The 13,105-nt window shown below is 46.1% G+C and overlaps 1 protein-coding gene across 1 annotated transcript; it reads right to left on the bottom strand.

Moving 5' to 3' along the window:
• Positions 1 to 2,438: 2,438 nt before the first annotated feature.
• On the bottom strand, positions 2,439 to 13,101 carry RPF2 (ribosome production factor 2 homolog). Its single transcript, XM_068160537.1, has 10 exons — positions 12,999 to 13,101; positions 12,359 to 12,491; positions 11,104 to 11,141; positions 10,287 to 10,326; positions 9,686 to 9,767; positions 9,516 to 9,592; positions 7,392 to 7,491; positions 4,630 to 4,732; positions 3,113 to 3,257; positions 2,439 to 2,826 (listed from the first exon to the last, which is right to left on the bottom strand). Exons 1-10 carry the CDS (start codon positions 13,019 to 13,021, stop codon positions 2,647 to 2,649), a joined length of 921 nt encoding a protein of 306 aa, XP_068016638.1. The 5' UTR covers positions 13,022 to 13,101; the 3' UTR covers positions 2,439 to 2,646.
• Positions 13,102 to 13,105: the final 4 nt, after the last annotated feature.

Here is a 13,105-nt window from a genome sequence, read left to right as displayed (position 1 = left end):
AGGAAGGTAATATTTAGCTCTCCTATCTCTCATTCACCCTGAGCTGAACAAGACACTCAGAATGTAGCACCTGCCTGACACGCAGGGGTGCAGCTGTACATGCCATGGGTCTGAAATCACGTTACACACCAGCCTTCTGACTCCATGATTGCTCCACAGCAAGGCTGAAACCCCTCTGAAAGAAACAGTGAACTCAATTACTAATTTGGCTTCATCCTATCTCCCCATTTCTGCCATGAGTAACAGGAGAGCATTTCCACTTGCTGCCCAGTTTGCACCAAAAGGGCAGCACAAAGTACACAGCAGAAATGGAGCATGTTTTAACCCTTGATAACAACTTGAAAGGGATTAGCATGGAAAAGCACAGCCTAGGTATCCTTGCAGTATATTCAGGGTAGTGTCTCCTTGCCTCACGTGTGGCTGTGTGTCACCAGTATGAAACCTTGGAATAAAAGCATTCACACAAGCAGCCAGGGGAGCGGGACACCAGGCACTTCAGGTTCCACCTCTAGTCAGCAGAGACAAAAGACTCTGCAAAGGGTGAGCAGATGCACCTCCCCATAGCCCAGCCTCCTGTGCTCAAGGACTTGGCATCCTTCTGATGCCCTCTTGTCAGAAGGTGCAGCAGCCCTCACCTGTCTGAGCTTCCTCTTCATGCAAGGAGCAAAGCAGCAGCATTAAACAAAACCAGTGCCAGCTTGCAACTGCTTATTTCTGAGGCCTGCTGCTGAACAACTGCCTCACTTTTTACATCAAGACACAACAGAGTGGTAGGTGATCCACATTACTGCGATGAAATTCAGGTTTTAAACACCAAACACAGCACCCAAACTAGCTCCCAAATCAGGAAAACACAACTTGGGGGTCTTTCCTGGCTATGGGCACACTGCCACTTAGGAATTTTCATCCAAAAGAAGAGGAATTTGTACTTCAGAAAGATGAGGAGAAATGGAATAGGATGGGAAGGGGAATAGGATGGGAAGGGGAATAGGATGGGAAGGGGAATAGGATGGGAAGGGGAATAGGATGGGAAGGGGAATAGGATGGGAAGGGGAATAGGATGGGAAGGGGAATAGGATGGGAAGGGGAATAGGATGGGAATAGAATAAACCAGGTTGGAAAAGACCTGAGAGATCATCAAGTCCAACCTATCAGCCAACACCATCTAATCAACTAAACCATGGCACCAAGTGCCTCATCCAGTCTCTTCCTAAACACCTCCAGTGATGGTGACTCCACCACCTCCCTGGGCAGCACATTCCAAAGGCCAATCTCTCTTTCTGTGAAGTTCTTCCTAACATCCAGCCTAATTTGAAATAGCTTCCAGAATTATCAGTTACTCAGACATAGATAGGTTGGAGAAAAGCATTTAGAGAGCCATGTAATTTATTTTGTGTAATGATAAAGGAAAATAAAGGAATAAAAGAATGTAGGTAATACATTGAAGATAAAAGTTTGTGCCCTAAAAGGGATCTCAAACTTGTAAGGCCCTTTGTCACACTGCAAGTTTTAGCAAATGAGCAGAACAAGAACGTCTTGTGTGGTATCTGCACAGCCAGCTACAGCTCAGCTCTCACACAAGGAGAGCAATGCTGCTCAACAGCTTCCATCCAGCATGCAGAAGGCAAATGGAACTAAGAGGCTGCCCATTTATAACATGCCATGGAGAACAGGAAAGGTATTAAAAACATCATCAGGATGAGCAGGTTGGTGTGGATGGTAAAGTGTGCACACCTTTATCCTGCTTATGCTGAAGGACTAATAGCTCCCAAAGAGGCAAGCAGAAGGGAAAAAACCAAAGCTTTTTGATGTGTTCCAAAACATAGACCACCAGACCAAAGTCTCCTAAGCTCTTAATGGAACTCTCATCCCCTTTACCCCAGCCTTTCACCGAGTCTTCACTAACTCATGAGCACAAAGCTGGAGAAAAGCAGGACAAGACGACAAGACTTGTACCTTTCAGGGCTGCTTCACATCCATTCCTGGCACAACTCAAGCAGCAAAGACTGAAATTCAAACTGTAAAGGTTCCATTTATGCCTACAGCAAACATCAGGAACTTTGCTACCATGGTGATGAACACAGTAAAAGCACCTTCATCACTCCTGATTCTGCAAGTGAGAAGTTGGGCTTGGAGCAAGAGTTAAACACACAGCCTGGCATCAGAGACAGCTTGGGAGTTCACACTTCAGAAGATGGCTTGTAGAGCACTGCAGCTGTGCAAAACCTGAGAGACAGAAGCAATACATGAACAAAGTTGTGCTGCCTGTGTTAGGCATCTACACTACCCTGGTCCTGTGCTGAGCTTGGAAGAGGAGCTGATTGATCAGGGGCTCCCAAAATAACAGCCACAAAACTGTTCAGGGAACGAGGCACCTGCATGACTAGCCTGTGTTTGCTAAGAGCAGGAGAATAAGCACCCAGCTCTGGGAAACTAAGCAATTACACCACAGCTTTTATTTTTAAAAAATCCACTCTCCCCTTGAAGCTCAATACCCCTCCCTCTGCTCCCTGGGAAATGACAAACCAGGGAGAAGATCCTTTCAAAGTAAACAGACAGAGCTGCTTTCAGCTTGTGTCCAATGGTTATATCCCAAGACAGATGCTCAGTTAGAAGGTAGAAAGTTTCTGAAGCTGTCCCAGGCTATCAAGCTGATTTGGGCTTCTTGGGCCTGCTCCCACCATCTTCAGTCGACTTCTCTGCTGGCCTCTTTTTTAACCCTTTCATCTTCCGTGTCTGCAGCTTGCTCAGGTCTTGCTTCTGCATGTGGATTCGACCATAAGTTGTTCCAAACACATCATGGGAGATGTTCTTTTTCTTCTTAGGCTGTAAGGGAAGCACAACATCAGCTGCTTGTGAGCAGAGAGTGCCAGGAGCTCTGGCAAGAGCCAAGTGCATGCATTGGAGCTGAGAGACTTAAAATGTTCTGTGTGTTCTATAAGCTTCCCAGAGGAGACCTTGGATGCCAGCTCATCACCACAGAAGTGCTGTGGCCCCAGAAATCTCAGTAGGACTATATAAAAGCAAACTTTGGTTATATATATATATATAATAATGTCTATTTTTAGCTTTTGCTCTTCTTCACAGACAGCTGTGGGAGTAATACACAAACCTTCAGGGCTTTTGGTTGTTTTAAAGACAGCTTGTAAAGGTCATCTGAAGCTAGATGTGTCCTCCTCATAACCAGATCTAGGGAAGGTCCCATCTCTTCCAGTTCAATTCTTGGTATTTTACAGCCAGATTTCTTCAGAAGCACCCTAGAAGGGAAAAAGCAACCAAAAATCAACATTGTCCCCTGTGATTAAGAGGTTTTTTTTCCAGGCAGGCTCAATCTTGTCATTCACCAGACTATTATAAATATTGCTGCTGCTAATTCTGCTGTTGAGCAAGATCTCTGCCAGTGACAACATTGAGTCTGTCCCACCACAATCTGAGCACACCCAAAGCATAACCTGGCTAATGTAACTCATTTTTTTTTTACTGTTAAAACTCAGTCCCAGCACCCTGAAAGCCACATCACTCCTCAGGTTCAAAACAGTGCCTGGGTACTAATAGACATGAAAAATACCTCCTGCTGTTTACAGCAGAATAACCTGAGCACTAACCACCAAAGTCTGTCTGTTCTGAAGAGAGGGGTAAAAGGGATTTTGCCGTAAGACAAATCAGAACCATATGGAACACCAGCTGTAAATGCTCAAAGCAAGACCATGAGCTGTCAAGGTGACCATTAATGCAGCAATTAAAAATGTCTTGTCCTGACTTGTTTTGCCTTGTGCACTGCTGGCTGCAGCCTACCAGCTCTGACAAAACACCTGACTGAGCAGAAGCTCAGAAAACAGCCCCAGTCTGATCAGCCTACAGAATCGCACTGCAAGAGGTGCTGGATCCCGTTGAGAAGGGCAATGAGGCTTGAGAAGGGCCTGGAGCACATCTGAGTGTCTGAGGGAGCTGGGGTTGTTCAGTCTAGAGAAGAGGAGGTTGAGGGAAGACCTCATTGCTCTCTACAACTACCTGAAGAGAGATTGGAGGAGGGGTGCAGCCTCTCCTTGGTGGCAAGAGACAGGACTTAAGGAAATGGTTTCAAGCTGCCCCAGGGGAGGTTCAGGCTGGATATTAGGAAACATTTCTTCACAGAGAGAGTTCTCAAACATGGGAATGGTCTGCCCAGGGCAGTGGTAGAGTCCCTGGCTCTGGAGGTGTTCAAGCAGTGTGTGGACCTGGCTCTTAGGGACATGGTTTAGTGTTGACCCTTCAATGATGGGTCAAGGGTTGGACTGGATGAGCTTTGAGGACTCTTCCAACCAGATGTATTCTGTGATACTGTGAATCTAAGAACACCTTGAATTCTCCAAGTCAACTCACACTACCTTGTTAACCCAACCATAGGAGAGGATGGTTCTCCTTACTAGAAGGGGGAGCTCAGCAAGCAAGGAGCACGTTTAGGGCTTCCATGTTTTCCTTCTGCTGCCCAAGCCACTCTGTGTTACACTGCACACCTCGACACACCACACGTTTCACGTGCCACAAACTATTGCTCAGGCCACTTCAGTCACACAACTAGAGGCTAAATTTGGGGAGAAACTGACAACTGCAGCAAAAAGCAAAGCCATAGATAAAACACACACTCACTTATAGCTCCTCATGTAAATCTTCCCATCCACAGCTGTGAAGTGCAGAACGCACTCTAAGCCCGCCAGGCGAATGCTGGGCACGCTGGGGCCTCTGAAGAAATCTGAAAGGAGATTTAAAGAGAGCACAAGCCATGTCTCTTGGCTGAAAAATCAAACCAACAGATGATGAGAATGAATCATTTTAATTGGTAACTGACCCACATCACTTATGTGAACTCCTTGCCTACAGAATGGCTTAGGTTGGAAGAGACCTCAGAGCTCATCTGCTCCAACCTCCCTATCATGGGCAGGGATGCCTCTCAACTAGACTCAGCTGCTCCAGGCCTCATCCAGCCTGGCCTTGAACACTCCTAGGGAGGAGGCATCCACAACCTCCCTGGGCAGCCTATTCCAGGGACTCAGCACCCTTGCACTGAAGAACTTCCTGAGATCCACGACGAAACCTACTCTCCCTCAGCTTCAAACCATTCCCTTGGTCCTACTGCTAGACACCCTTATGAAAAGTCCCTCTGCAGCCTTCCTGTAGGTGTTGGAAGGCATCTAACCAGGCAAGGCTATGCATGGGGTGGCTCTAGAAAAGCCAAATCTGTATGGTTAATGAGAATGCCAAGAAATAACTGCTGCTGAGAACTGCAGCCCTGCCACAACACAGGAGAGAAACTGAACAGGTTAAGTACAAAACGAGCCACCTCTAGCAAGGTTCTTCTCTCAGGCTGTGAAAAACACACCATGCAGTTAAAGAGCCTGCAACAAGCATGCCCAACATATGCAGAGGGTGGAGAAAGAATGTGACCTTGACTAAAGGAACAAGGTGTGCTAATAAAACATGACAAGGCAATGCTGAAGCACAGAACTGCTAACAGATGCAAAACACATCAATCTTTTCCCTTCTGCCCCATTCTCAGACCCCTCAGCTTGTTGTCTTTTCCTTCACTGCCTTTTTCAAGAGTATGAGCACTTGAGTGACAGCCAAAACAAAGCCTTTCTGGCAGGTATCAGCTGGAGTCTAGCCAGGAAATTTCCTTGGTCAATGAAATGCTCTCTCTCTCTCTCTCTCCTCCTTTTGGGGGTTGAGCTTGTAGTTTAAGTTGGAAATAAAATATTTGGTTCACTTCTGGCATGTGTGCTCCCTTTGAGTGGCTCTGTGGGTACACAAGTCTACATTTACAGTGGTTTTATTGGCAACACCTCCCTTTCCCAGTTCCCTGTGGCATCATACAGCTTTTTACCCACAGGGGGATCTTGTCCAACAAATGCAGGTGGTCAGGAATTGCTGATTCCTGGCAAAGCTGAACAGCTACAGAAACCCTACACTTCAGCACAGCCAGAGAGCTGAAGGTTTTCAATACACTCTTAATTTACAAGTCTTGCTTTGGTTGGACTACAGCTTTGCTTTCTCCTTTCTTTCCACTCCTAGTTCTTTCTCCCCCTTGTCCTCAACATCTTTTTCAGAACTTCTAATTTGCTTTTTTCCTGAAGAGAGCTTTCCACTTCCAGATTAAACTCCTGAATCCATTTGGAACACGAGTCTCTACACTTCTTGTATTACCTCCTACCCAAAAGCTGGTAACGCTGTAGCTACGGTTAGCGTTTGCAGAGGTCGAACTCCATGCCAGGTACTTTCCACCCATCCCCTTTCTTGGCCAGAAGGAACCTACAAGTCTTTTCAGACATTCAAGAGCAGTCTGTGTGAGGAAGGCTGCATGAAGAACAAGCTGATGGTCAATCTAAAACTGCAGAGCTCTTCTGGAAACCAACAAATGAGAATATGTCTAAGCAAGTAACACAGTGCTTAGCCGCTTCGAGGGTGAGATGAGTGTGCAGTAAGTGAGCTAGCAAGCAGGCAGTGCTGGAAGAAATGAGGAATTTGACAAATAGGAGCATAACAGCTGCTAGAATTCTATAAACTGCATTCCAAGGACTTACAGCATCACTGAATTCCTGCACTACCACATCCACAGGCAACAAAACCCAAAGGAGAAAGAACAGGAGGGAGGTCTTTGCCTCCCAGGTCTCTAGAGAAAAATGTCTTTTTTTTCCCTGCTAAATAATTTCTTCCACTTCACAGTCTCACAGGCTAGAGGGTTTGGTTACCATGAAGACAGTAATTCCCCTTTGCTTTTCATTTTACAAAGAAACTGCTGTAAAATGATATTGCAAACACACACAAACCCTTCCGACAGCACAAACGCCACCGGGAGCGTAGCTGTCCACAGCATCACTGGCATCGCTTTGCTTTGGCAACAAGAACCTGCTGGTGACCTCATGTTCCCTCTGGGATCCCATCAGGACTGCTACAGTAACAAAATATTTGCTGTTGATGTCATAAAGGCATTTTTTGATCTATCTTAGTGGCAGCTTAAAAGCAGCATCTTCTGCAGGAAGAGAAAGAATCAGTTCTTCTCCTCTGGAGTAGGTCTAGCCCACTCTCCCTCAGCTTCAAACCATTCCCCCTTGTCCTGTTTGCTAGGCACTCTTATGGAAAGTCCCTCTGCAGCCTTCCTGTAGGATCCCTTTAAGGTCACCCTGGAGTCTTCTCTTCCCCAGGCTGAGCAACCTCAGCTCCCTCAGCCTACCTTTATGATGAGTAGCTGAGCAGCTAACTTTAATTGCATGTGACATGAAACTTACAAAGACCTGTTCTTGCTTTCTTCAGTGCTGAACAGAAGCAAACATCTCTTGACAAACCAGCATTGCCCAACAGATCAGCACTACCACAGACTTATGCACTCCTGCAGCTCAAATAAGCCAGATACTGACCAATCAGAAGGCTCTTCAGTCTTCTGTATTCTTCATTTACATCAAACGTGTCACCAGCAAATATCAGCATCGGTTTTGTCCCTTCAGGGCATTTACTGTTCTGCAGAATTGAAACACAACAAAACTCCAGATCATGTCAGGGAACGTGTTCTGGACTCAAGAGGTGGTTAAGCCATTCAACTGTGAATGGGAAGTTCTTGTGACCTGTGAGAAATATTCAGTTACAGAGTGGTTTGGCTTGGAAGGGACCCTCAAAGGTCATCCTGTCCATGCCCCCTGCAATCAGCAGGGACACCTCCAGCTACAGCAGGCTGCCCAGGGCCACATGGAGTCTAATCTTGAATGCCTCCACAGACAGGGCCTCAGCCACATCCCTGGGCAACCTGTTTTAGTGTTTCACCACCCTGTGGTGAAGAACTTCCTCCTGATGTCCAACCTAAATTTATCCTGCTTGTTTCAAACCTTTGCCCCTCATTCTATCATCACAGGCCCTTCTAAACAGTCCCCCCCTGCCTTCTTGTAGGTCCCCCTTCACATACTGAAATGTAGCTCTAAGGTCTTCCTGGAGCCTTCTTTTCTCCAGGCTGAACAGCCCCAGTTCTTCCAGCCTGGCTTCTTAGGAGAGGAGCAATACGGACTGAACAGACACTTTACTTTCCAGTCAACAATACTTTATGTGTAGGGAAGGACTCTGGGTCTGTAAGAGTAATTTGTGTTGTTCTTTGTGCTGGATTGAAAAAGAGCTTCTTTACTATAGAATGTGCATTGTCACCTTCCAGGGAAAATCAGTGAATTTGACTGCAGCTGCTAACAAGAAAACTAAAACTAGAGGCAGACAAGTCTGTTGTACTCCTGACACTGGAGAGCAGATCAAAAAGGCTAAAAGAACAGTTCAGACAAACCCCTAACTTGAAATCTGGCCAACAAATACATTCACTTAACTATAAACTCCCAGCTAGCAATAGTGTGATGAAGATACACCAGTCTCACATCAAAGGAGTCTTCTCCCTTTGTAAACCATCATTTCTTCACCATCCCTCTAGGCTGCCCTGCCAGTTTATACTTCAATGAGAGTAAGCACCATAACAATCCCTTGGGTTTTGCAGTGTATGAACAGCTTGATGCAGAAGTACACACATGAGAAATATGTTTTAGTCTGTCCAAAACCAGCCTGACCTGGCCATAAAAGTGAGTTTCCTCCATGTTTAAATAATTGAGTTCCCTGAAAACTGGTATTCATGAGCTACTGACAGCACTGGTTAGGCCACACCTTGAGTCCTGTATCCAGTTCTGGGCCCCTCAGTTTAGGAAAGATGTTGAGAAGCTGGAAGGTGTCCAGAGAAGGGCAACAAAGCTGGTGAGGGGTTTGGAGCACAGCCCTGTGAGGAGAGGCTGAGGGAGCTGGGGTTGCTTAGCCTGGAGAAGGGGAGGCTCAGGGGAGACCTTATTGCTGTCTACAACTACCTGAAGGGAGGTTGTAGCCAGGAGGGGGTTGGTCTCTTCTCCCAAGCAACCAGCACCACAACAAGAGGACACAGTCTCAAGCTGTACCAGGGGGGGTTTAGGCTGGATGTTAGGAAGAAGCTCCTCATAGAAAGAGAAACTGGCCATTGGAATGTGCTGCCCAGGGAGGTGACGGAGTCACCATCACTGGAGGTGTTTAGGAAGAGACTGGATGGGGTGCTTGGTGCCATGGGTTAGTTGATTAGATGGTGTTGGGTGATAGGTTGGACTCGATGATCATAAAGGTCTCTTCCAACCTGGTTAATTATATTCTATTCTAAAGCAAGTTTCAGAATCATCTCTTTAGTTATCATTTGAGAAGAAGAGATTCAGTTTCCAAAGCCTGTGCCAGTTTATTTAGGAACCTACCACAAGGAGGACCTGATGAAAAGAATTTTGTTAATGTAACTCTTTAGTTAGAAAAGAAATAAGAGGAATGAATCAAGCCTGAAGAAAGAATTTATAAAGGAAGTTGCAAGTTTGCTCAGAAGAACCAGAACAGACTGAAAAGCAGAGCATGAAACAACTCCTGTCCCTACTTCAAAGCACAGGAACAAACACAATGCAGCACAGAAAGCTACCAGCAGATGTCACTGAGAGACTGAGTGAGCCACTCCATACCTTGACATCCTTGAGGGACACGAACTTCTCGATGCCCAGCTCGATCATGTCCAGCACATGATAGTCAAACATGCGACCTGGGACAGTCAAAAAAGAGGAAATCCAGCTCTTTCAGCATGTGATGAAAACGAGAGCTTGCACCCAGACCAAACCCCAAGGAGGCACATTACCTATCACCAGGTTGTTAGGTCTCTTCTTGTTATGAGAGCCAAACAGAAACAAGGAGCAATCTGACTTCTTGGAAAAAAATTCCTACAGTTGAGGAAAAGAACAAAACTCCTGAGTTCCAGTTTGCAGTGCTTCAAGTGTTTGATGAAGTACAAGTCACAGGCATGCCAGTTTAGGAGATGCATTTAGAAGAGTTTTGAGCATGTTCAGGTCCACAGAAACTAGACCTGACAGCTGGATTCAAACAACAATTCCTTGCTGGTTTTATTTCCCACTGCAGTCTTAAAGATCAAGACAGGCAACATCAAGCCTAGGAACATCTGCAAATGTCTGTCACACTTGGGCACAAGAGTCCTGCTACAGAGCAATTTCATGTCCATTTAACACTCAGAGGCAGTGGTGACTACCACAGAGAAGATCTTTCCTCCAGGTGGAATAGATAGAGAACCTATTATGGTATTAGGCCCAGAGCCAACACTGACAGAAATTCTGAGGATGTCCACCTCCAAACCCTTTTTGTACACTGCAAATTACTCTCCAATAAAGTCCTTAGCAATGTTAAGGCTGTAAAATTTCAGAAGAGAAGGTGTGGCTTATACTTACCAATGATGTTTGATCCTCAAAAGGCCTGGTAATATTTTTCCTGAGGAAAGAGAAGAAAGAAAGATTTCTTTTTTTAAGTCAGTCAAACAGAGGCCCAGATAAGCCTCAGAGAAGACCTGGTAGTGTTAAGGGTTGAACCTGATCTTAAAAAAAGTTTCTTTCAACCAAAATGATTCTGTGCACTTTTATTTAGTTCTCTGATACCACTGAAGTTCTGCATTCTACTGGAAACTCCATCAGCAGAGGTCTTGCTTGAGATCAAACTATAAGCCATGTTTATACTGTTAGGAGTTCCTTAGTGCCCCTGTTGCTTCTTGTCTCCTAGGGCCTGAATTCCAGCCAGCCACTATTGACACCTCCTAAACACCTGCCTTTCCCTGTTCATCCCAACATCAAATGTAGCTCTTCCCATTAATGTCTCTGCACTACAACCAGAGACTGGGTTCCCACTGTGAGCAAGATGTATCTAGCATCATACTCTGTAACTCCAGTTTGTAACAATTCAGATACAAGAACTCCACCCTGCCCACCTGGCAGAGAACCTCACTAGCTGTTTGCCCAGGTCAGAGAAGCAAACTCCTCCAAGTTTGCTGAAACCTGCTCCTGAACATTTGGCACAGAACCAGGCCCAGCACCAACACGGATCACGTGTAGCTTGCTTCCAGTCTGCTGAAATTCATCATGAACCACAGCCACCTTCTGCAACCCTTTCCACTGTCCAAGCCCCTGCATCAGCCAGCATCTCCAGTCATGCTTTGACTTCTCCAAAAGTTGTTCCTGCCAGAAGACTTAAGGATGTCAAAGTGAGGCCACTTACTTTTTATACAGTATAGCAAAAGGCTTCTTCACAGCATACTGCAAAAGACAAAGTTAAACACACGTTATCTGTAACACCTCAAAGCACACAGCACTGCTTTTGCCAAAACCCTACACCATGAAACAGAGTAACTGCAACTCAGCCTAGAGGAGGGCAGCTCAAAAGGCCTGCTCACAATAATACCCTTTGAGTTGGCAGCAACCTTGGTTCCCAACTACTTGCAGAAGGATTTCCTTCTAGAAACTAATAAATAATAAAATAACTGACAAAGTCATTTGCTGATGATACCAAAGTGGGAAGAGTGGCTGACACACCCTCAGAGTGTGCTGCCAGTCAGTGAGACCAGGACAGGCTGCAGAACTGGGCAGAGGGAAACCTAATGAAATTCAACAGGGCCAAGTGTAGGGTCCTGCACCTGGGGGGGAATAACTCTATGCACCAGTACAGCTCTCTTTCCTTACAATTAGGAAATGTTGCACTGTAAAGGTTAAATTCTATTAAGATTGAGGTTAGGAAGATTTCCAGGGGTCTGTTATTACAGAGATCTTAAAAATCTGTGGTTATGACTGTGAAATAGTCTGAAGCTGTTCAGTTAACAGAAGGTATCTATACTTATCTATTTGCTTGTGGAAGAGCAGGGACAGCATGTGTAGATTGTGTTGGCCTTGTAATTGGTTTGGGCTAGTGGCTGTTTCGGTGTGCATGGAAAACACTGAAGGGTAGGAATTCCTTGTGGTTTAGTGGGCATGGTGGTGTTGGGGTGATGGTTGGATTTGATGATCTTGGGGTCTTTTCCAACCTTAATGAGTATGTGATGAAGATGAGGGGTTGACCTGCTGGAAAGCAGCTCTGTGGAGAACCAGGGAGCCCTTCATGAATACATTCTCCTCCATGGATACCAAGTTAACCACCAGCCACTAGTGTGCCCTTGTGGCCAAAGCAGCCAATGGCATCTTGGGGAGCACTAAGAGTGTGGGCAGCAAGTTGAGGGAGATTACTTTCTATAGACAAAATAATAATGAAGAGAATAAGCTAAAGACTTCTAGCAAGGAGGAAATAGGAAGAAAATAATTTCCATCAAGGGGTAGGTAATGACACCTTTAGAAGACCAGCCAAGCTGAAATTTGGGGTACAGAGAGGATGTTTTTGCAACAGACAACATGCAAAATGTAAGAAAAAGAGAATGGGAGATACCCTTAGTGTAGCACAAAAGGTTGCACCACTAAAGGCTGTACACATACATCCAAGAACTTACAATATCTTTTAGCACTTCAGTTACTGTAGAGTTTGCATTTCCTCCTTTTATCAGCATAGCATTTTTGGTATTTTCTTTAAGTTTGGGTTCTCTCTTCTCAAGAAACCTTTTTGCTCTCTTAGTTTTAGGCTTTCTGCAACAAGGAATTAACAGTTAAAAAAAAAAAAAAAAAAGCATTGGTAACAGCACCCAGGACTGCAGAAAAGGGTAAATGAAAAATGAAACAAGCTGTGTTCAAGTAACACATCTCAGATCCTCAAACTAATCCCAGCCTGCAGAATTACAATGAATGCTAAACACCATCTCCGGTGAATGTGATTAATTGCCACTCTTCCTCAGTGCCTCCCCAAGCTATCCAAAGTGACGTTACAGTCAGCTTCTTGCTACCAATCGAACAGCAGCAGCGCTCGGTTCTCCCCCTCCCCGGACGTTCTCCGTGGGCCTTTCCTCTCTGCCGGTCTCTCCAGACCAGAGCGGTGTCGCCCGGCTCCCCGCAGGGCACTTCCCAGAGCCCAGGGCCCGCGCAGCACATCCCACCCAGCGCAACCCCCACCCGCTGCCAGCCCCACACCCCGCGGGCTTGCAAGTCTCGCCGGCCGGCAAGGAACGACCGGCCTCCGCGCCGCCCTGCCCCACTCACACCACCCGGTCCAGCGCCTCCATCGCTGCCCGCCCGCTTCACGTGCGCGCCGCCCCCGGCAGCCACATCCGCGCCGTCACATCCGGTACGGCACATCCACCGCGCCG

The sequence above is a fragment of the Melanerpes formicivorus genome, unplaced genomic scaffold (assembly GCF_026170545.1).
Source record: "Melanerpes formicivorus ecotype bairdi unplaced genomic scaffold, bMelFor1.0.p_v2 SCAF_50, whole genome shotgun sequence".
Lineage (NCBI taxonomy): Eukaryota > Metazoa > Chordata > Aves > Piciformes > Picidae > Melanerpes > Melanerpes formicivorus.
Note: the sequence above shows the minus strand (reverse complement) of the source record. Positions and strands in the feature narration are given on the sequence as shown.